A 20,578-nucleotide genomic window follows, 5' to 3' on the forward strand; every position below is an offset into this window, starting at 1 on the left:
CATGGAAGTTGAAGTGCAATTAAAGACAAAGCTTTTCTTTTTTGATAGTGTAAGGAAGGGTTAGGCCCCCTATCGAGTGTACATCCCTTTGGGGAGATTTCCCGTCACTTCCTGTCCCAGAAATAGGAGATGGAAGGAAATCTCTCCACGGCGGATGGAATTCCCGTCTTCTGGAGTCATCCCGTGGAGAAGGTTGAAAGGATTTCCCTCACCTCTTGTTCTGGTGACCCCCTCCAGTTTTGAGGGATCTTCTCTCACTTTTTCTACTGGTGACCAGAGAGAAGGTGAATCTCCTTAGCAGGAACCCAGACACCAGTAACACCAGGACAGGGGGTCTAACCCCTCACTACTGCTACAGGAATTGGTGTACCAGTGGTCGCCTTCCATCCATCAGAAGACAATTTACTGGGCGGTTGTGGTCTTCATGGAAGGTTTTTGGCTGAGAGTCGGTTGTTCTAAGTGACCGTGTGATGTGGGCAAACCTACCGGTATGTGTGTTGTGGAAGGAAGAATTCCCACAGGGGGGGGACAGACAAACTCCATGTAGAAATACAATTCATTGTCTCTCGTTTTCCTTCTCGTTCAGCAATGAGTGGAGAGTGACCACCAAAGATCTGACCAACATGGAGGACACCATCACCGAGAAGATACTGGACCTCACCCTGGAGATCATCTACCTGCTGACCAGAGAGGTGAGGAGGATTCTGGGAGGTCACATGACATCACTGGTCTAGTGTGGTCAGTAGTCCATGTTCTTCTTGTAGATGATGTCAGATGATTGATGTCGGTTTATCTTTCTCCTGATCTGTAGGATTATGTTGTAGTGAAGAAGTCTAGTGGGGAGCCAATCTCAGGAGGATGGAGCAGGACCCAGAGCCCCACCATGGTGCCTCCCCCTCCTCCTCCCATACCTGAGAGGAACAAAGAGCAGAAGATCCTGGAACTGACCACCATGATGGTCCATCTGCTGACAGGAGAGGTGAGGAGGATTCTGGGAATTCAGAGGAGGGATGTGTCTGGATGGTGACGGTATCATTGTGTGTGTCGGGATATAATTGTCTGTCTCTCTACAGGGAGGTCTGGAAGGAGATGTGATGGACGATCGGCAGTCCCTCTCGTCATGGGGTAAGGGTCTCTACATACATGGAACCTTCTCACCCTTTCTATACATGTCATGAACATACATGAAGGTCTCGTGGATTAGGGGAAGGCGACTCCATAAATTTGTATGGTGAGAAGAGTCGGGTGGGAATGGAAATTCTGGTGGTGACATCTAACCCACTTGGGTTGTGTTGGTCTTCTCGGTAGATAAAAACGAATTTGAAGGCCAAACCTCTCCAACTGTAAGTCCTCCATGCACAAGGTGCCAGAAAAGCCAAGTCCAGCCTCACTCCAGTAGTCATGAAGGTCTCGTGGATTGGGGGAAGGGGATGTATGGTGAGAAGAGTCGGGGGGGGAAGGGACATTCTGGGGGTGTATGGAACCCTCTTGGGTTGTGTTGATCTTCTTGGGAGATTATGAAGGCCAAACCTCTCCAACTGTAAGTCCTCCATCCACAATAAAAGCCAAGTCCAGCCTCACTCCAGTAGTCATGAAGGTCTCGTAGTTGGTCAGACATCTCGGCGCTCATCCAAGAAGCTTCTTCGGCTCTAATTTCGATCTTTAGATCTGAGGAAGATGATTGGATGAGAGGAGAAACGTCTTCCGTCATTATAGAACAAGTTCTGGTGAATGTCACTGACTACGACCAGCGATAGCAGGGCTCAAAATGTCAAGTCCTGAGCTACTAGCCACGCCTTAAGGGTTACTCGCCACCAGTTGCCCCACCCAACCCCTTCAATGCCCCGCCCCTAAACACTCCCTCGTAAATTATCTCATGAAATGACACTTCCTGCATATGTGTTATGCAAAATTATGTTACAAAAATAAATATTTAAATATTAACAACATTTTAACATAAAGCATGTCAGTGTCGCCTCATCAGTGGCCATCAGTGTTGCCTCATCAGTGGCCATTAGTGCCACCTCATTTTTACCGCCTCATCAGTGCCGCCTCATAAGTGGCCATTAGTGTCGCCTCATCAGTGCAGCCTCATGAGTGGCTATTAGTGCCGCCTCATCAATGCCACCTCAACAGTGGCCATTAGTGCCACCTCAACAGTGGCCATTAGTGTCGCCTCATTAGTGCTGCCTCATCAGTGGCCATTAGTGCCGCATCATCAGTCACCATTAGTCCAGCCTCATCAGTGGCCATCAGTGTTGCCTCATCAGTGCCGCCTCATCAGTGGCCATTAGTGCCGCCTAATTTTTACTGCCTCATCACTGCCCATCAGTTCCGCCTCATCGGTGGCCATTAGTGTCACCTCATCAGTGCAGCCTCATGAGTGGCCATCAGTGCAGCCTCATGAGTGGCCATCAGTGCAGCCTCATGAGTGGCCATCAGTGCAGCCTCATGAGTGGCCATCAGTGCAGCCTCATGAGTGGCCATCAGTGCAGCCTCATGAGTGGCCATCAGTGCAGCCTCATGAGTGGCCATCAGTGCAGCCTCATGAGTGGCCATTAGTGCAGCCTCATGAGTGGCCATTAGTGCAGCCTCATCAGTGGCCATTAGTGCCACCTCAACAGTGGCCATTAGTGCCGCCTCATTAGTGCTGCCTCATTAGTGGCCATTAGTGCCGCATCATCAGTCACCATTAGTCCAGCCTCATCAGTGGCCATCAGTGTTGCCTCATCAGTGCCGCCTCATCAGTGGCCATTAGTGCCGCCTCATTTTTACCGCCTCATCACTGCCCATCAGTTCCGCCTCATCGATGGCCATTAGTGTCGCCTCGTTAGTGCAGCCTCATCAGTGGCCATTAGTGTTGCCTCATCAGTGCCGCCTCATCAGTGGCCATTAGTGCCGCCTCATCAGTGGCCATTAGTGCCACCTCAACAGTGGCCATTAGTGTCGCCCCATTAGTGCTGCATCATCAGTGCCCATCAATTCAGCCTCATCAGTGCTGCCTCATCAGTACCCATCAGTGCTGCTTTATCAGTGGCCATCAATGTAGTCTATCACTGCATGGGGATCACAGGGAGGAATCTCGCAGAGTTGGGATCTCCTGCTGTGACACGGCTTGGATCTTAAACTCCGGCCGCTGTAACAAAGTCCCACCTCCTGGACCAGCTCCTATGATAGACCAATTAAAGTTCCTGGGATTGGTCCAGTGTGCTGTCCATCATAGGAGGCGGGACTTTGTTACAGCGGCCGGCGTTTAAGATCCAAGCCGTGTCACTTCGGGACATCCCCGCTCTGTGAGATCCGGCCGGCTCTCCTCCCGACAGTTTTCTGGCCGATCGATTCTGGCAGGAGCGGTGCCGCCTTTATTACACAGCATCAGAGCGACCCATCAGATGGCCTCCCTGCCCCCCCTCGGCCCAGTCCACCCCTCATCCACGCTCGCCCTCAGCTTATTTCCACTCGCCTTATGTGAGCCGGCGAGTGGAAATTTTGATAGCTGACCTGGATACACGAGAACCTTCACATAGACCATGAAAATGTTCCTCCTCATTCATCCAACTATCTCATTCCTGCAGATCTTCCTGAAGAAGCAACACCTGAAGAGCGATCTCCATTCTGTAAAGAAGAGCCCCGGAACCCCCTCCACAATGACTTCCCTCCCCCCACAGACCTCACCCAGCATGTATCTGTTGGGATCAAGGAGGAACAAGACTCGAGTCAACCGGTAATAAGTCCTATTATGGGGGGTCCTCTGTTATCTGAGGAGGAAAGTCTTCCACACACCAAGGTCTCGATGTCTGGAGATCTCCTGAACCTCCACGTCTTTTCCCACCACACACCTACTCAGGTTAAGGAGGAACTCTTCTCTTCTGATGAAGAACCTGATGTTCCCGCACAATGTCCATCGGCTCTTGTTCCTCAGGAGGCCTCCTTGGAAGGAGAATTCACGGAAGGAGACGTGGTTTGCTTCAAGTGGAACGTTGTTGGTCCAAAAAGAAAGCCGAGGCAGATCCTCCCGAAACCCGGTCACAAATCGGTGAAAGGAAAGCAGTTTTCCTGCACAGAGTGCGGGAAGTGTCTGCGGAGCAATGCAGATCTTATTCAGCACAACCGGGTTCACACGGGGGAGAAACCTTTCCAGTGCTCGGAGTGCGGGAAACATTTTAGCAAACAATCCAGCCTCGCCATACACCACAGGATCCACACGGGCCAGAAGCCGTATTCGTGCTCCGTGTGCGGGAAGTGCTTCGCCAGCAGGTCAGATCTGACCAAACACAGCAGGTCCCACACCGGACTCAAGCCGTACACGTGCCCCGAGTGCGGGAAAATCTTCACCTGCAGCTCCAACCTCTTCCGCCACAAGAAGATCCATACGGGCGAGAAGCAGTTCATCTGCTCAGAGTGCGGGAAGAGCTTCCTGACCCGCTCACAGATGGTCATCCATCAGAGGGTCCACACCGGGGAGAAGCCGTACCCATGCTCTGAATGCACCAAGTGCTTCGTCAGCAGCTCCGACCTGGCCAAGCACCAGAGGAGCCACACCGGACTGAAGCCGCACATCTGCCCCGAATGCGGCAAAAGTTACGTCAGCCGCTCCGTCCTCACCCGGCACCAGAAGATTCACCGGGTGGAGAAACGCTTCGTCTGTGCCGAGTGCGGGGTGGGCTTTGTGAGGATGGGGAAGTTCTTGTCCCACGTCAAAGCCCACCCCCGGCCTCGGACTTCCTCCAGGACTTCAAAATGAAAGCGACCACGAGACGTTGGACTTCCTCAATCTCAGATCTGGTGACTTTAGAAGAGTTCTTCCAAGTCCCCGAAATCTCAGATCTGGGGACATTAGAAGAGTTCTTCCAAGTCTCCGAAATCTAAGATCTGGTGACTTTAGAAGAGTTCTTCCAAGTCTAGGAAATCTCAGATCTGGTGACTTTAGAAGAGTTCTTCCAAGTCCCCGAAATCTCAGATCTGGTGACTTTAGAAGAGTTCTTCCAAGTCCCCGAAATCTCAGATCTGGGGACATTAGAAGAGTTCTTCCAAATCTCCGAAATCTCAGATCTGGTGACTTTAGAAGAGTTCTTCCAAGTCCCCGAAATCTCAGATCTGGTGACTTTAGAAGAGTTCTTCCAAGTCTAGGAAATCTCAGATCTGGTGACTTTAGAAGAGTTCTTCCAAGTCCCCGAAATCTCAGATCTGGTGACTTTAGAAGAGTTCTTCCAAGTCCCCGAAATCTCAGATCTGGGGACATTAGAAGAGTTCTTCCAAGTCTCCGAAATCTCATATCTGATGACATTAGAAGAGTTCTTCCAAATCTCCGAAATCTCAGATCTGGTGACTTTAGAAGAGTTCTTCCAAGTCTAGGAAATCTCAGATCTGGTGACTTTAGACGAGTTCTTCCAAGTCCCCGAAATCTCAGATCTGGTGACTTTAGAAGAGTTCTTCCAAGTCTCCGAAATCTCAGATCTAGTGACTTTAGAAGAGTTCTTCCAAGTCCCCGATATCTCAGATCTGGTGCCTTTAGAAGAGTTCTTCCAGGTCTCCGAAATCTCAGATCTGGTGACATTAGAAGAGTTCTTCCAAGTCTCCGAAATCTCAGATCTGGTGACTTTAGAAGAGTTCTTCCAAGTCTCCGAAATCTCAGATCTGGTGACTTTAGAAGAGTTCTTCCAAGTCTCCGAAATCTCAGATCTGGGGACATTAGAAGAGTTCTTCCAAGTCTCCGAAATCTAAGATCTGGTGACTTTAGAAGAGTTCTTCCAAGTCTCCGAAATCTCAGATCTGGTGACTTTAGAAGAGTCCCGGAACCCGACTTTAGAAGAGTTCCAAGTCCCCAAACCCATTAAACACCATTTTTGTTTGAAGGCACTTTGGTTTTTGGAGCTCCAGTCCACCTCACTTCCTGGTAGTCTGGTGACCTGGGAACCCCCCAGCCTATGATGAGGGAGGAGTGTTCCCGGACACACCCACTATCCTCGCTATCCCTCACACGCTGAATATATCCAAGAAGGTTTTTTTTTTTTTATTTATTTATTTTTACAGCCACCAATCAGATTCTGGAATCTTGGTGGCTCATCATGTTGGGAGGAGGATGTAACCCAAAGCCGGGATCAGGGTGGGGAACTGACCACCCACCATGTGAGGTGCTCTCTGGACTTTGGTTGCAGTACAATATGCAGAATAAAAATGAAAGGTCGTGACCCCCAACAATGAGCATCTTTTGTCTCATCCCTTTTCTGTATGTGAAATATACCATGGAAAACCTTTTGTTATATGTGTTCAGTAAGGATGATCCTGCCAGAAACCTTGTGAGCTGAGAACTTCCTGTGCTCTCTGCGTCAGTCTGTGTGATCACTGAGGACTTCGGTAGAGGGGGGTGGGGGGAGGTGTTCTGTAGTCCTGTCCTAGGGTGACAACACCGCCTCTCCATAAGAACAGTGAGGTAATTAGGTGTTGTCACCCTCCTGGGACAGGAAGTGTGTTTCTGGCAGGATCACCAGGTGAAGGGAACAGCCTGAAAAAAGAAAATGAATGCAGCCGCCACATCCAAGGCCTGGGGAGCAGCAATAGATCACATTTTATGTGTGCCTTGAAAGAAACCAGGTGACCTCTGCGGTCTCAGGGGTCAACGATCCCTACATATTCGGTCCCTACATCTACCATCCCTACATATATGTTCCATACATAGACCTACTGATATGGCCCCAGATCTTGGGATACTGCCAATCTAACGAGACACCCCCAAATCTTGCGTAAAGTCTTCCCAGAAGAGCGGCGGGGTAGCTCCATATTAATGGCCGTGGGGGGGGGGGGGTAGCTCCATATTAATGGCCGTGGGGGGGGTAGCTCCATATTAATGGCCATGGGGGAGGGCAGCTCCATATTAATGGCCATGGGGGAGGGCAGCTCCATATTAATAGCCATGGGGGGGAGGGCAGCTCCATATTAATAGCCATGGGGGGGAGGGCAGCTCCATATTAATAGCCATGGGGGAGGGCAGCTCCATATTAATGGCCATGAGGGGGAGGGCAGCTCCATATTAATGGCCATGGGGGGAGGGCAGCTCCATATTAATGGCCATGGGGGGGAGGGCAGCTCCATATTAATGGCCATGGGGGGGAGGGCAACTCCATATTAATGGCCATGGGGGGGGAGGGCAGCTCCATATTAATGGCCATGGGGGGGAGGGCAGCTCCATATTAATGGCCATGGGGGGGAGGGCAGCTCCATATTAATGGCCATGGGGGGGCAGCGCCATAATAATGGCCATGGGGGGGCATCTCCATATTAATGGCCATGGGGGAGGGGGCAGCACCATATTAGATTAGAACTAAAGCCAAAACTTTTGTATAGGGTTACAACCCCTGTCAGTTTTTTTTTTTTTTGTTGCCCTCTGTGTCCCATTGGGGAGTGGTCAGTTCCATAATTATGTCCACAGTGGGGGGGGGGGGTCAGTTTCATAATTAAAACCTTGGGGGTCAATTCCATAATTATGGCCACAGTGGGGAGGGGGTGATCAGTTCCATCTTAATGGCCATGGGGGTCAGTTCCATGATAATGGTCATGATGGGGGGAGGGGGGGGGTCGGTTCCATCCTAATGGCCATGGTGGTCAGTTCAATGACAAAAAAAATATATGTTTTGCGGATCTATGTTAATGGCTATGGGGGGGAAGCTCCATATCATATTAATGGCCATGGGGGGGGGGGCAGTTTCATATTAAAGACCAGGGTGGGGGAGTGGTCAGGGGGCCTTGGGGGTCAGTTCCATAATTATAGCCTTGGGGGTCAGTTCCATAATTATGGCCACAGTGGGGGGTTGTCAGTTCCATCTTAATGGCCATGGGGGTCAGTTCCATGATAATGGTCATGATGGGTGGGGTTGGTTCCATCTTAATGGCCATGGGGGTTGGGGGTCAGTTCCATATATATGGCCACAATGGGGGGGGTTATCAGTTCCATTCTAATGGCCATGGAGGTTAGGGGTCAGTTCCATAATTATGGCCACAGTGGGGGGTGGTCAGTTCCATCTTAATGGCCATGGGGGTCAGTTCCATGATAATGGTCATGATGGGTGGGGTTGGTTCCATCTTAATGGCCATGGGGGTTGGGGTTCAGTTCCATAAATATGGCCACGCTGGGGGGGGTTGTCAGTTCCATAAATATTGCCACAGTGGGGGGGGGGTTGTCTGTTCCATCTTAATGGCCATGGGGGTCAGTTCCATGATAATGGTCATGATGGGTGGGGTCGGTTCCATCTTAATGGCCATGGGAGTTGGGGGTCAGTTCCATAAATATGGCCACACTGGGGGGGGGTTATCAGTTCCATTCTAATGGCCATGGAGGTTGGGGGTCAGTTCCATAAATATGGCCACAATGGGGGGGGGGGGTATCAGTTCCATTCTAATGGCCATGGAGGTTGGGGGTCAGTTCCATAATTATGGCCACAGTGGGGGGTGGTCAGTTCCATGATGATGAACCTCTACTCAAGAAACCAAACCTGGACCCTCAGGATCCAAACAACCGTAGGCCAATTACAAGCCTCAACACCATTTCTAAGATCATGGAGAAAGCTGTAGTACATCAGCTACAACTTCACCTGGATACTCACAAACTCCTGGACCCGCTGCAATCAGGCTTCCGCCCGGGTCATGGAACAGAAACAGCTCTCCTCAAGATTTGGGATGACGCCCTTGAAGCAGCAGATGACGGAGAGCCGCGTCTCCTCGTACTGCTAGACCTAAGTGCAGCATTTGATACAGTAGATCACAATACTCTACTCGTCCGCCTCACAGAAGTAGCCGGAGTCCAAGACATAGATCTCCATTGGTTCGCGTCCTTCCTAGGAAATCGGTCACAGACAGTGAAACTAGGAAAATTCCTCTCCGAAACTCGGGCAGTCACCTGCGGAGTCCCTCAAGGCTCTCCGTTGTCACCCGTTCTCTTCAACATTTACATTCGCCCACTCCTTCAAATCATCAGATGCTCAGATCTCTGCTTCCACTCTTACGCTGACGACACGCAACTTTATTTCCGGATCAATGGAAAAAAAGATCACCAACAACAACTTGAAAACTGCCTCAAATCAATAGAGGACTGGATGACCACCAACTCCCTCCAGCTGAACCAATCAAAGACAGAGCTTCTTATCTTACACCCAAATCATAAGCCCGCAACCAAAACCTCCTGGTCTCCACCAACCGTCTTTGGGCAGACTATCTCCCCAAAGACCAAAGCCAAGAGTCTCGGGGTTATTTTAGACGCACAAATGTCAATGGATGCGCAAATAGGATCTGTAGTCAGTGGATCTCACCATCTGCTGCGCATGCTCCGCAGACTCATCCCTTTTATCCCAAAGAATGACAAAGCAGTGGTAGTTGGAACAATCATTAATTCACGACTGGACTACGCAAACTCGCTTTACATAGGATTACCACAATATCAACTTGTGTGATTACAACTGATCCAAAACACGGCGGCAAGGCTGATAACAGGAAAAAAACCCTGGGAATCCATCTCTCCTTCACCGAGGAGCTTACATTGGCTAACCGTAAAAAATCGGATCACGTTCAAGACCCTTTGCCTCACCCACAAATGCGTGCATAGAGAAGCTCCGCAATACCTAATGGAGAAAATAAATCATTACACACCAAACCGCAGTCTTCCATCAGCCAACAAAAACCTCCTCCTTGTGCCCAAAGCCCGGTATAAATCCAAGGCGGATCGGAGATTCGCTGTCCAAGGGCCTCGGCTATGGAATGCTCTAGCAATCAATAGTGATGGACGAACTTCCGACGGGACGTTTCGCGAACGCGGCCGATAGTTCGCGAACCGTAACGTTCGTGGCGGGCCCCATTGACTTCAATGGGAGGCGAACTTTGCAAACCTTTAGGTCAAATTTGCAGCCACAAAATAATTATTAGCTGTGCAAACATAGTCCCACCACATGGCCAATGACATAACACATGTATGAGGTGAATCTGGGATCGATAACTACAAGCATTCTTTTTTTATATGGGAAATTGTTGTGACAATTCAGGACTGTGGAGCGCATGAAGGCAATGGAGGAGAGGGAAGGTCAGGGACCAGGGTAGGCAAAGAAGAGGGTGCAGGAGATGATCACCAGCAGCGTGACATACAGCAATGACACCTGCACCGTGATAGAGTCATCTGACAACAGCACCGTGATAGAGAGCACTGACATCAGAAGCGTGACATACAGCAATGACATCAGCACCGTGATATACAGCACTGACATCAGCACCGTGATAGAGTGTACTGACATCAGCAGCGTGACATACAGCAATGACACCTGCACCGTGATAGAGAACACTGACATCAGCACCGTGATAGAGTCATCTGACAACAGCACCGTGATAGAGTCATCTGACAACAGCACCGTGATAGAGGGCACTGACATCAGCAGCGTGACATACAGCAATAGTGATGGACGAACGTTTCGCCCGGCGGTCGTTTCGCGGCGAATTTCCGACTTTCGCCGTCCGCGGGTTCGAACGCCTTTTTCCGTCGTTCGCCCCGGCGGACTTACGTGTTTAATGTATACAAGAACTTTAACCTTTCGTGACACGTTTATCATGTGTTACAGGACAACCAATTGAGACATGACAGCTCATGGACACTTGGACATTCCCCCTAACCTATAAATACACCCGATCCGGTGGCCATTTTACATTCTTTCTTCTGTCACTGTAGGGAAAGGATCCTGTGTGGAGTAGGGACAGAGAAAACGCTAGCTATTTGGTACACAAAAGTTCTTTTCAGGACTGGTATAGGTGTTAGGTCAGCAGCCTGAGTTTCTTTTGTCAGTTTAGATAAAGGGACAGAGCGCTGTATGCTGCTATTTTAGGGACAGCTCAGCCAGATTAGTCTTTCTTCATCATCATCATCATCATCATCATTAGCTGTTACTATCAGGTCCACAAAAGAGCTGTTCCAGCTAATCGTTCCAGCCTACTCTTTTTTGCCAATTTGTATAGGGACAGGCAGGAAGCAGTGTGTCAGGCAGTGAGGATAATTTTAAAGACTTGCTGTTACTATTAGTTCCACAAAGGTTCTTTTCAGGACTGGTATCAGTGGTACGGTAATAGGCTTGTACACGTATAATATTCTTTCTTCCAAATATAGAAAGAATATTATACTTGACTGCTGCCCTTCTGCTGCAGTCTGCTAATCATTCACAACTCACTTGTTCCACAAAGCTCTTTATCAGGACTGGTAACTTGGTCTGTCTAGGGTGCTACGGTACATAGGCTTGGGTGCGGTACAGTCTGCTGTTCTGTAAGGACCGCTATCGGTCCACAATACATAGGGTTGCCGTGCACTACTGCTGACCGCTGCCCTATACTGCAGCAGTCCTTCAGCGGTATAGGGACTGACGCACAGTCTGCTAAACACTAATACACAACCTGCTTGGTCCACAAAAGTTCTTATAAGGACTGGTAACTTGGTATAGGGTGCTACGGTACATAGGCCTGAGTGCGTTACAGTCTGCTGTTCTGTAAGGACCGCTATCGGTCCACAATACATAGGGTTGACGTGCACTACTGCTGACCGCTGCCCTATACTGCAGCAGTCCTTCAGCGGTATAGGGACTGACGCACAGTCTGCTAAACACTAACACACAACCTGCTTGGTCCACAAAAGTTCTTATAAGGACTGGTAACTTGGTATAGGGTGCTACGGTACATAGGCCTGAGTGCAGTACAGTCTGCTGTTCTGTAAGGACTGCTATCGGTCCACAATACATAGGGTTGCCGTGCACTACTGCTGACCGCTGCCCTATACTGCAGCAGTCCTTCAGCGGTATAGGGACTGACGCACAGTCTGCTAAACACTAATACACAACCTGCTTGGTCCACAAAAGTTCTTATAAGGACTGGTAACTTGGTATAGGGTGCTACGGTACATAGGCCTGAGTGCAGTACAGTCTGCTGTTCTGTAAGGACCGCTATCGGTCCACAATACATAGGGTTGCCGTGCACTACTGCTGACCGCTGCCCTATACTGCAGCAGTCCTTCATTGGTATAGGGACTGACGTACAGTCTGCTAATCACTAACACACAACCTGCTTGGTCCACAAAAGTTCTTATAAGGACTGGTAACTTGGTATAGGGTGCTACGGTACATAGGCCTGAGTGCGTTACAGTCTGCTGTTCTGTAAGGACCGCTATCGGTCCACAATACATAGGGTTGCCGTGCACTACTGCTGACCGCTGCCCTATACTGCAGCAGTCCTTCAGCGGTATAGGGACTGACGCACAGTCTGCTAAACACTAATACACAACCTGCTTGGTCCACAAAAGTTTTTATAAGGACTGGTAACTTGGTATAGGGTGCTACGGTACATAGGCCTGAGTGCAGTACAGTCTGCTGTTCTGTAAGGACCGCTATCGGTCCACAATACATAGGGTTGCCGTGCACTACTGCTGACCGCTGCCCTATACTGCAGCAGTCCTTCATTGGTATAGGGACTGACGTACAGTCTGCTAATCACTAATACACAACCTGCTTGGTCCACAAAAGTTCTTATAAGGACTGGTAACTTGGTATAGGGTGCTACGGTACATAGGCCTGAGTGCGTTACAGTCTGCTGTTCTGTAAGGACCGCTATCGGTCCACAATACATAGGGTTGCCGTGCACTACTGCTGACCGCTGCCCTATACTGCAGCAGTCCTTCATTGGTATAGGGACTGACGTACAGTCTGCTAATCACTAACACACAACCTGCTTGGTCCACAAAAGTTCTTATAAGGACTGGTAACTTGGTATAGGGTGCTACGGTACATAGGCCTGAGTGCGTTACAGTCTGCTGTTCTGTAAGGACCGCTATCGGTCCACAATACATAGGGTTGCCGTGCACTACTGCTGACCGCTGCCCTATACTGCAGCAGTCCTTCAGCGGTATAGGGACTGACGCACAGTCTGCTAAACACTAACACACAACCTGCTTGGTCCACAAAAGTTTTTATAAGGACTGGTAACTTGGTATAGGGTGCTACGGTACATAGGCCTGAGTGCAGTACAGTCTGCTGTTCTGTAAGGACCGCTATCGGTCCACAATAGATAGGGTTGCCGTGCACTACTGCTGACCGCTGCCCTATACTGCAGCAGTCCTTCATTGGTATAGGGACTGACGTACAGTCTGCTAATCACTAACACACAACCTGCTTGGTCCACAAAAGTTCTTATAAGGACTGGTAACTTGGTATAGGGTGCTACGGTACATAGGCCTGAGTGCGTTACAGTCTGCTGTTCTGTAAGGACCGCTATCGGTCCACAATACATAGGGTTGCCGTGCACTACTGCTGACCGCTGCCCTATACTGCAGCAGTCCTTCAGCGGTATAGGGACTGACGCACAGTCTGCTAAACACTAACACACAACCTGCTTGGTCCACAAAAGTTTTTATAAGGACTGGTAACTTGGTATAGGGTGCTACGGTACATAGGCCTGAGTGCAGTACAGTCTGCTGTTCTGTAAGGACCGCTATCGGTCCACAATACATAGGGTTGACGTGCACTACTGCTGACCGCTGCCCTATACTGCAGCAGTCCTTCAGCGGTATAGGGACTAAGAGTTTTGTCACAGGGTGATTTAAAAAATGACAGGCAGAGGAAGAGGCAGGCCCTTCCGCAGGGGTGGTAGGGGTAGGGCAGGAGCAACAGCCTTGAGCCAAAGTGGGAAGTTGCAGAAGGTGCGTTCAATTACTTTAAAGGACGCACCAGACTTGGTTGAGTGGCTCACTCAGCCTTATTCTTCTGCACCCTCCTCATCCTCTCGATCTGCACCCTCTTCTTCACTCTCTGCTATGTGCACCCCCAAAGACACTACCACCAACAACACCACCACCACCACATACCTTCCGCTTGAGTGCAAATGGGGGCCTTCATGCTCCAGTGTTTTAATAGGGACCCCCGTATAAAAAGCATGAGGGTCAAGGACCAGTACTGGGTGGCAACGTACTTAGATCCCCGGTACAAACACAAAATGGCGGAAATGTTACCGCCGTCGCAGAGGGCTGTCAGAATGCAGCACTTCCAGGCCTTGCTTCGAGAAATGCTGCATTCTGCTTTTGCGTGCGCTGGCAGAGGAGCAATTCCCACTCCCAGAGAAGGATTTGCGGGTACCAATCCAACAGCGCCTGCAAGAAGAGGCCGGTTTGAAGATGTGTTGGTGACTTCGGATATGAGGTCATTCTTTCAGCCGACCCATCGACAGGTGTCATCCGGATCCAGCATCAGGGAACGCCTAGACCGTCAGGTGTCCGACTACATTGGGTTAACGGCCGATGTGGACGCTCTGAGGAGTGATGAACCCCTAGACTACTGGGTGGGCAGGCTTGACCTCTGGCCAGAGCTTGCCCAATTTGCAATCGAACTGTTGGCTTGCCCCTCATCCAGTGTCCTGTCCGAAAGGACGTTCAGCGCAGCAGGGGGGATTGTGACCGATAAGCGTACTCGCCTAGCTCACGACAGTGTTAACTACCTCACATTTCTAAAAATGAATGAGGCATGGATCTCGGAGGAATTCAACACATGTGATCAGTAGACCATGTATATGTCTATAAACAATTTTTGGAATCAAGCACACAGACCTTCTTAATTCATTTGGCTCACTTCCCTGACCCAAAAAAGCACACCGTACTATATGCCCCTACCCTCCTCTTTGAAGAGGTTGAGCGGTGTCATATTTCTACTGGGGCTGCTTATTATGAGGGGTTCCCACCATCCCTGTGCTGTGCTGACTTCCTCCTGGGTGTTCTTATTATGAGGGGCTCCCACCATCCCTGTGCTGTGCTGACTTCCTCCTGGGGGTTCTTATTATGAGGGGATCACACCATCCCTGTGCTGTGCTGACTTCCTCCTGGGGCTGCTTACGGTGCTGCTGTCAGCGCTGTATGTCACGGAGCTGCTGTCAGCGCTGTATGTCACGGAGCTGCTGTCAGCGCTGTATGTCACGGAGCTGCTGTCAGCGCTGTATGTCACGGAGCTGCTGTCAGCGCTGTATGTCACAGAGCTGCTGTCAGCGCTGTATGTCACGGAGCTGCTGTCAGCGCTGTATGTCACGGAGCTGCTGTCAGCGCTGTATGTCACGGAGCTGCTGTCAGCGCTGTATGTCACGGTGCTGCTGTCAGCGCTGTATGTCACGGAGCTGCTGTCAGCGCTGTATGTCACGGAGCTGCTGTCAGCGCTGTATGTCACGGAGCTGCTGTCAGCGCTGTATGTCACGGAGCTGCTGTCAGCGCTGTATGTCACGGAGCTGCTGTCAGCGCTGTATGTCACGGTGCTGCTGTCAGCGCTGTATGTCACGGAGCTGCTGTCAGCGCTGTATGTCACGGAGCTGCTGTCAGCGCTGTATGTCACGGAGCTGCTGTCAGCGCTGTATGTCACGGAGCTGCTGTCAGCGCTGTATGTCACGGAGCTGCTGTCAGCGCTGTATGTCACGGAGCTGCTGTCAGCGCTGTATGTCACGGAGCTGCTGTCAGCGCTGTATGTCACGGAGCTGCTGTCAGCGCTGTATGTCACGGAGCTGCTGTCAGCGCTGTATGTCACGGTGCTGATGTCAGTGCTCTGTATTACGGTGCTGCTGTCAGTGCTCTGTATCTCCTGCACCCTCTTGTTTGCCTACCCTGGTCCCTGACCTTCCCTCTCCTCCATTGCCTTCATTAGCTCCATAGTCCTGAATTGTCAGAACAATTTCCCAAATAAAAAAAAAATGCTTGTAGTTATCGATCCCAAATTCACCTCATACATGTATTATGCTATTGTCCAGGTGGTGGGACTACGTGCTACCCCCTAATAATTACCCCGTGGCCGCAAATTCGACCTAAAGGTTTGCGAAATTCGCCTCCCATTGAAGTCAATGGAGCCCGCGGCGAACGGTCGTTTTCGCGAACGTTTGTGTCCGTTCGCGTTCGCGAAACGTCCCGTCGGAAGTTCGTCCATCACTATACAGCAATGACATCAGCACCGTGATAGAGAGCACTGACATCAGCAGCGTGACATTAAGCACTCACACCAGCACCGTGATATACAGCACTGACAGCAGCACCGTGATAGAGGGCACTGACATCAGAAGTGTGACATACAGCACTGACATCAGCACCGTGATAGAGAGCACTGACATCAGAAGCGTGACATACAGCACTGACATCAGCACCGTGATATACAGCACTGACATCAGCACCGTGATAGAGAGCACTGACATCAGAAGCGTGACATACAGCACTGACATCAGCACCGTGATATACAGCACTGACAGCAGCACCGTGATAGAGAGCACTGACATCAGAAGCGTGACATACAGCACTGACACCTGCATCGTAAGCAGCCCCAGGAGGAAGTCAGCACAGCACAGGGATGGTGTGAGCCCCTCATAATAAGCAGGCCCAGGAGAAAATCAGCACAGCACAGGGATGGTGTGATCCCCTCATAATAAGAACCCCCAGGAGAAAATCAGCACAGGGATGGTGTGATCCCCTCATAATAAGAACCCCCAGGAGAAAATCGGCACAGGACACAGGGATGGTGTGATCCCCTCATAATAAGAACCCCCAGGAGAAAATCAGCACAGGGATGGTGTGATCCCCTCATAATAAGAACCCCCAGGAGAAAATCAGCACAGCACAAAACTCAGTGACAGTGACAAAACTCTTAGTCCCTATACCGATGAAGGACTGCTGCAGTATAGGGCAGCAGTGAAGTATAATATTCTTTCTATATTTGGAAGAAAGAATATTATACGTGTACAAGCCTATTACCATACCACTGATACCAGTCCTGAAAAGAACCTTTGTGGAACTAATAGTAACAGCAACAGTTTAAACTGACCCTCACTGCCTGACACACTGCTTCCTGCCTGTCCCTATATAAACTGGCAAAACAGAGGAGACTGGAACAATTACTGGTCACTCGAATAGCTCTTTTGTGGACCTGATAGTAACAGCTAATGATGATGATGATGACTAATCTGGCTGTCCCTACAATAGCAGCAGACACAGCGCTCTGTCCCTTTATCTAAACTGACAAAAGACACTGAGGCTGCTGCAACAATCAGTAGCACAGCAAACCTATATACACCTAACACCTATACCAGTCCTGAAAAGAACTTTTGTGTACCAAATAGCTAGCGATTTATCTCTCCCTACTCCACACAGCAACCTTTCCCTATAGTGACAGAAGAAAGAATGTAAAATGGCTGCCGGATCGGGTGTATTTATAGGTTAGGGGGAATGTCCAAGTGTCCATGTGCTGTCATGTCTCAATTGGCTGTCCTGTACCCCATGATGGATGTGTCATCAGGTCAAAGTTCCTTTACACAGTAAAAACACGGAAGTCCGCCGGGCGAATGGCGCCAATAGTCCGCCGAACGGGCAGACCGCGAACAGCCGAAATTCGCCGCGAAACGACCGCCGGGCGAACTGTTCGGCCATCACTACCAATCAACATCCGCCTGGAAGAAAATCACCTGGCTTTTAGGAAAAAACTCAAGACATTCCTCTTTTAGCAGATGATCAAAGCTCGCCACAGCGCCTAGAGGCGATTCAGTTCGCATTGTGCGCTATACAAGTATTTCTTTCATGATAATGGCCATGGTGGGGTGGGGTCGGTTCCATCCTAATGGCCATGGTGGTTGGGGGTCAGTTCCATAATTATGTCCACAGTGGGGGGTGGTCAGTTCCATCTTAATGGCTATGGGGGTCAGTTCCATTAATGGGCATGGTGGGGGGGGTCAGTTCCATAAATATGGCCACAGTGGGGGGTTGTCAGTTCCATCTTAATGGCCATGGGGTCAGTTCCATGATAATGGTCATGATGGGGGGGGGTCAGTTCCATCTTAATGGCCATGGAGGTTGGGGGTCAGTTCCATAATTATGGCCACAGTAGGGGGGGGGTCAGTTCCATCTTAATGGCCATGGAGGTTGGGGGTCAGTTCCATATATATATCAACAGTGGGGGGTGGTCAGTTCCAACCTCATGGCCATGGTGGTTGGGGGTCAGTTCCATAATTATGGCCACAGTCGGGGGGGGGGTGATCAGTTTCAGCTTAATGGCCATGGAGGTTGGGGTCAGTTCCATAATTATGGCCACAGTGGGGGGGGGGGGGGGGGGGCGGGTGGGGTGATCAGTTCCAGCTTAATGGCCATAGAGGTTGGGGGTCAGTTCCATGATAATTGACTTGGTGGGGGGACTTTGGGCCATATAGTGTATATATATCCCCCCTCCCCCCACACAGGGAGGTTTTATAGGAAGTGGGTTGAATGAGGTTGGTTGGAGTCGCCCCACACGGGTAAGTCATAACCACCTTCTTGATCAGGCTGCTCCCAATAACTGAATCACTTCAATGCTGAGCTCCACCCTAACAGGAAAACATCTTCTTACTCCATCCAGGAATTCCTTGGAAATGACTGAAGGTATTTTCAGACACGTTAGTAAAAGTACCTAAACCCGTATTAGCTTCCTGGAAGGTGGGGGTTCTGCACGGGATTAGGGGTGACACTTCCAGGATGGGGGTCTCCAGGTTTTATGGGCACTATGACATCATGGAGGAGCAGAGTGAAGCGTGCGATCAGTGTGATTAATCTCCTTCATTAGCCAATTAAAGGATAGAAGTGGGGCAGTGACCTCGGTGTAGGACGGGGTGGTCACCGGTTTTCTTAGCAGAGGTCCCCAGATCACGAGATGAACCACCAATTATTTGGAAGGTATCACCGCTCACATAGATGCTCCTCAGATGTGGAGTCCACTTGGAGTTCAGCTTTATCTCCCGGACACCCCGATTCTTCACCACTCATCCACTCCGCTTTCCCCAATCGTACGATGCATGCACCGTTTAGGAACTTCAATACATAACTTTCCAGGTACCTACAGATTAGTGTTCGTATATTGCTACACGGGTTATAGAGACGTGGTCCCATAACCGCAGATCCCAACACAGGAGGCCCAGAATGCACCAGGGAGTACACCGTCACAGAGTTCAGAATGGAGGAACTCCTAGCCAAGGGTGTAGGCGAGGAAACTACATTGATGTACCTGGTGTCGTTTCCCCCAATTGGCCAGTAGATGTCTCTGTAGATAAGGTTGGTGTACGGAAAGGACATTGATCTACCTGGTGTAGTTCCCCACACTGGCTAGTAGATGTCACTTCGGATAAAGTTGGTGTAGGGAAAGGGCATGGATGTGCCTGGTGTAGTTCCCCACACTGGCCAGTAGATGTCACTTTGGATAAGGTTGGTGTAGGGAAAGGACATGGATGTGCCTGGTGTAGTTCCCCACACTGACCAGTAGATGTCGCTATAGATGGGGTTGGTGTAGGGAAAGGACATGGATGTGCCTGGTGTAGTTCCCCACACTGAATAGTAGATGTCGCTATAGATGGGGTTGGTGTAGGGTAGGGAAAGGGCATGGATGTGCCTGGTGTAGTTCCCCACACTGACCAGTAGATGTCGCTATAGTCAAAGTTGGGAATCCTATAGTAATAGTAGGTGGTGCAGGTGTTGTTGGAGCCACTAGAGGTCCCCGTATGTAAGATAGCCATGCTTAGAAAGTTCACTTATGCTGCATACACACGATCAGACTATCCGGCAGACTATCCGCCGTACTTTTGAAATGAACCGACTTGCCCACACGCCGTGTTCCTGTCATTGTGGCCGGAGACAGCAACGAGTCAACAGCTCAAGAAGAGAAGAACAGAAGACGGCGGCGACAGAAGACCGGGCCACCGCTTGTAAAAGAGCTGGAAGAAGGCACGGATGCCCGGCAAGAAGAACCAAAGAGGGGGACAAGACCCCGAAGTCGGAAGAAGACCCCCGGACGGCAGCGAAGAAGAAAGCCGGGGTCCTCCGCTAGTAAAAGAGTTAGCAAAAGAGCAGAAGATAACGGAGGAGTCCGGCGAGAAGACCCCCAAGACAGAAGAAGACCCCCGGAGCTGTGCAATAAACTATTTTTAACCCTTGTGTGTTGTGTTTTATTTACATTTTTTTCCCCAGGTGAATGGGTAGGGGTACATTGTACCCCATACTCATTCACATAGGGTGGGGGGCCCCCTTATTAAAGGGGACTCCCAGATTCCGATAAGCCCCCCGCCCGCAGACCCCGACAACCAACGGCCAGGGTTGTTGGGAAGAGGCCCTTGTCCTCATCAACATAGGGACAAGGTGCTTTGGGGTGGGGGGGCCGTGCAAAGCACCCCACCATGTTGAGGGCACGCAGCCTGGTACGGCTCAGGGGGGGGGGGCGCTTGCTCGTCCCCACCCCCTTTCCTGACCGGCCGGGTTACGTGCTTGGATAAGGGTCTGATATGGACCTAGAGGGGACCCCCATGCCGTTTTTTCGGTGTAGGGCTTCCCCTTTAAGTCCATACCAGCTGACGGGGCCAGCGACGCCTCCTTCGCTAGCCCCGGCTACTTGGAGCCGCGTTCAAAATGAACGGACTTTTCTCCGTGTGCGGGAAAGTCCCTTCATTTCAAAAGTACGGCGGACTGGCACACACACGGCCGTATTCCGGCGGACAAATTTTGGTGCAAAACTACTTTCTAAGTCCGCCGGAGCCCACACACGGGCGGACT

At 50.4% G+C, this 20,578-nt stretch overlaps 1 protein-coding gene across 1 annotated transcript in view; it reads left to right on the forward strand.

Annotated features, from left to right (window-relative positions):
• The first annotated feature begins 497 nt into the window (after positions 1-497).
• LOC143955421 (uncharacterized) overlaps positions 498-20,578 on the forward strand; it is a 79,265-nt gene continuing 59,184 nt past the window's right edge. The window contains exons 1-6 of the mRNA XM_077465471.1: positions 498-692; positions 812-979; positions 1,074-1,125; positions 3,576-4,741; positions 4,906-5,100; positions 5,356-5,709. Coding sequence (XP_077321597.1) covers positions 624-692; positions 812-979; positions 1,074-1,125; positions 3,576-4,741; positions 4,906-5,100; positions 5,356-5,709 — 2,004 coding nt within the window. The 5' untranslated portion in view covers positions 498-623. The remainder of the gene's footprint in view (positions 693-811; positions 980-1,073; positions 1,126-3,575; positions 4,742-4,905; positions 5,101-5,355; positions 5,710-20,578) is intronic.

This window comes from Lithobates pipiens, unplaced genomic scaffold (assembly GCF_037356315.1).
Source record: "Lithobates pipiens isolate NorthernLeopardFrog02 unplaced genomic scaffold, aLitPip1_a1.2 Scaffold_35, whole genome shotgun sequence".
Taxonomy (NCBI): domain Eukaryota; kingdom Metazoa; phylum Chordata; class Amphibia; order Anura; family Ranidae; genus Lithobates; species Lithobates pipiens.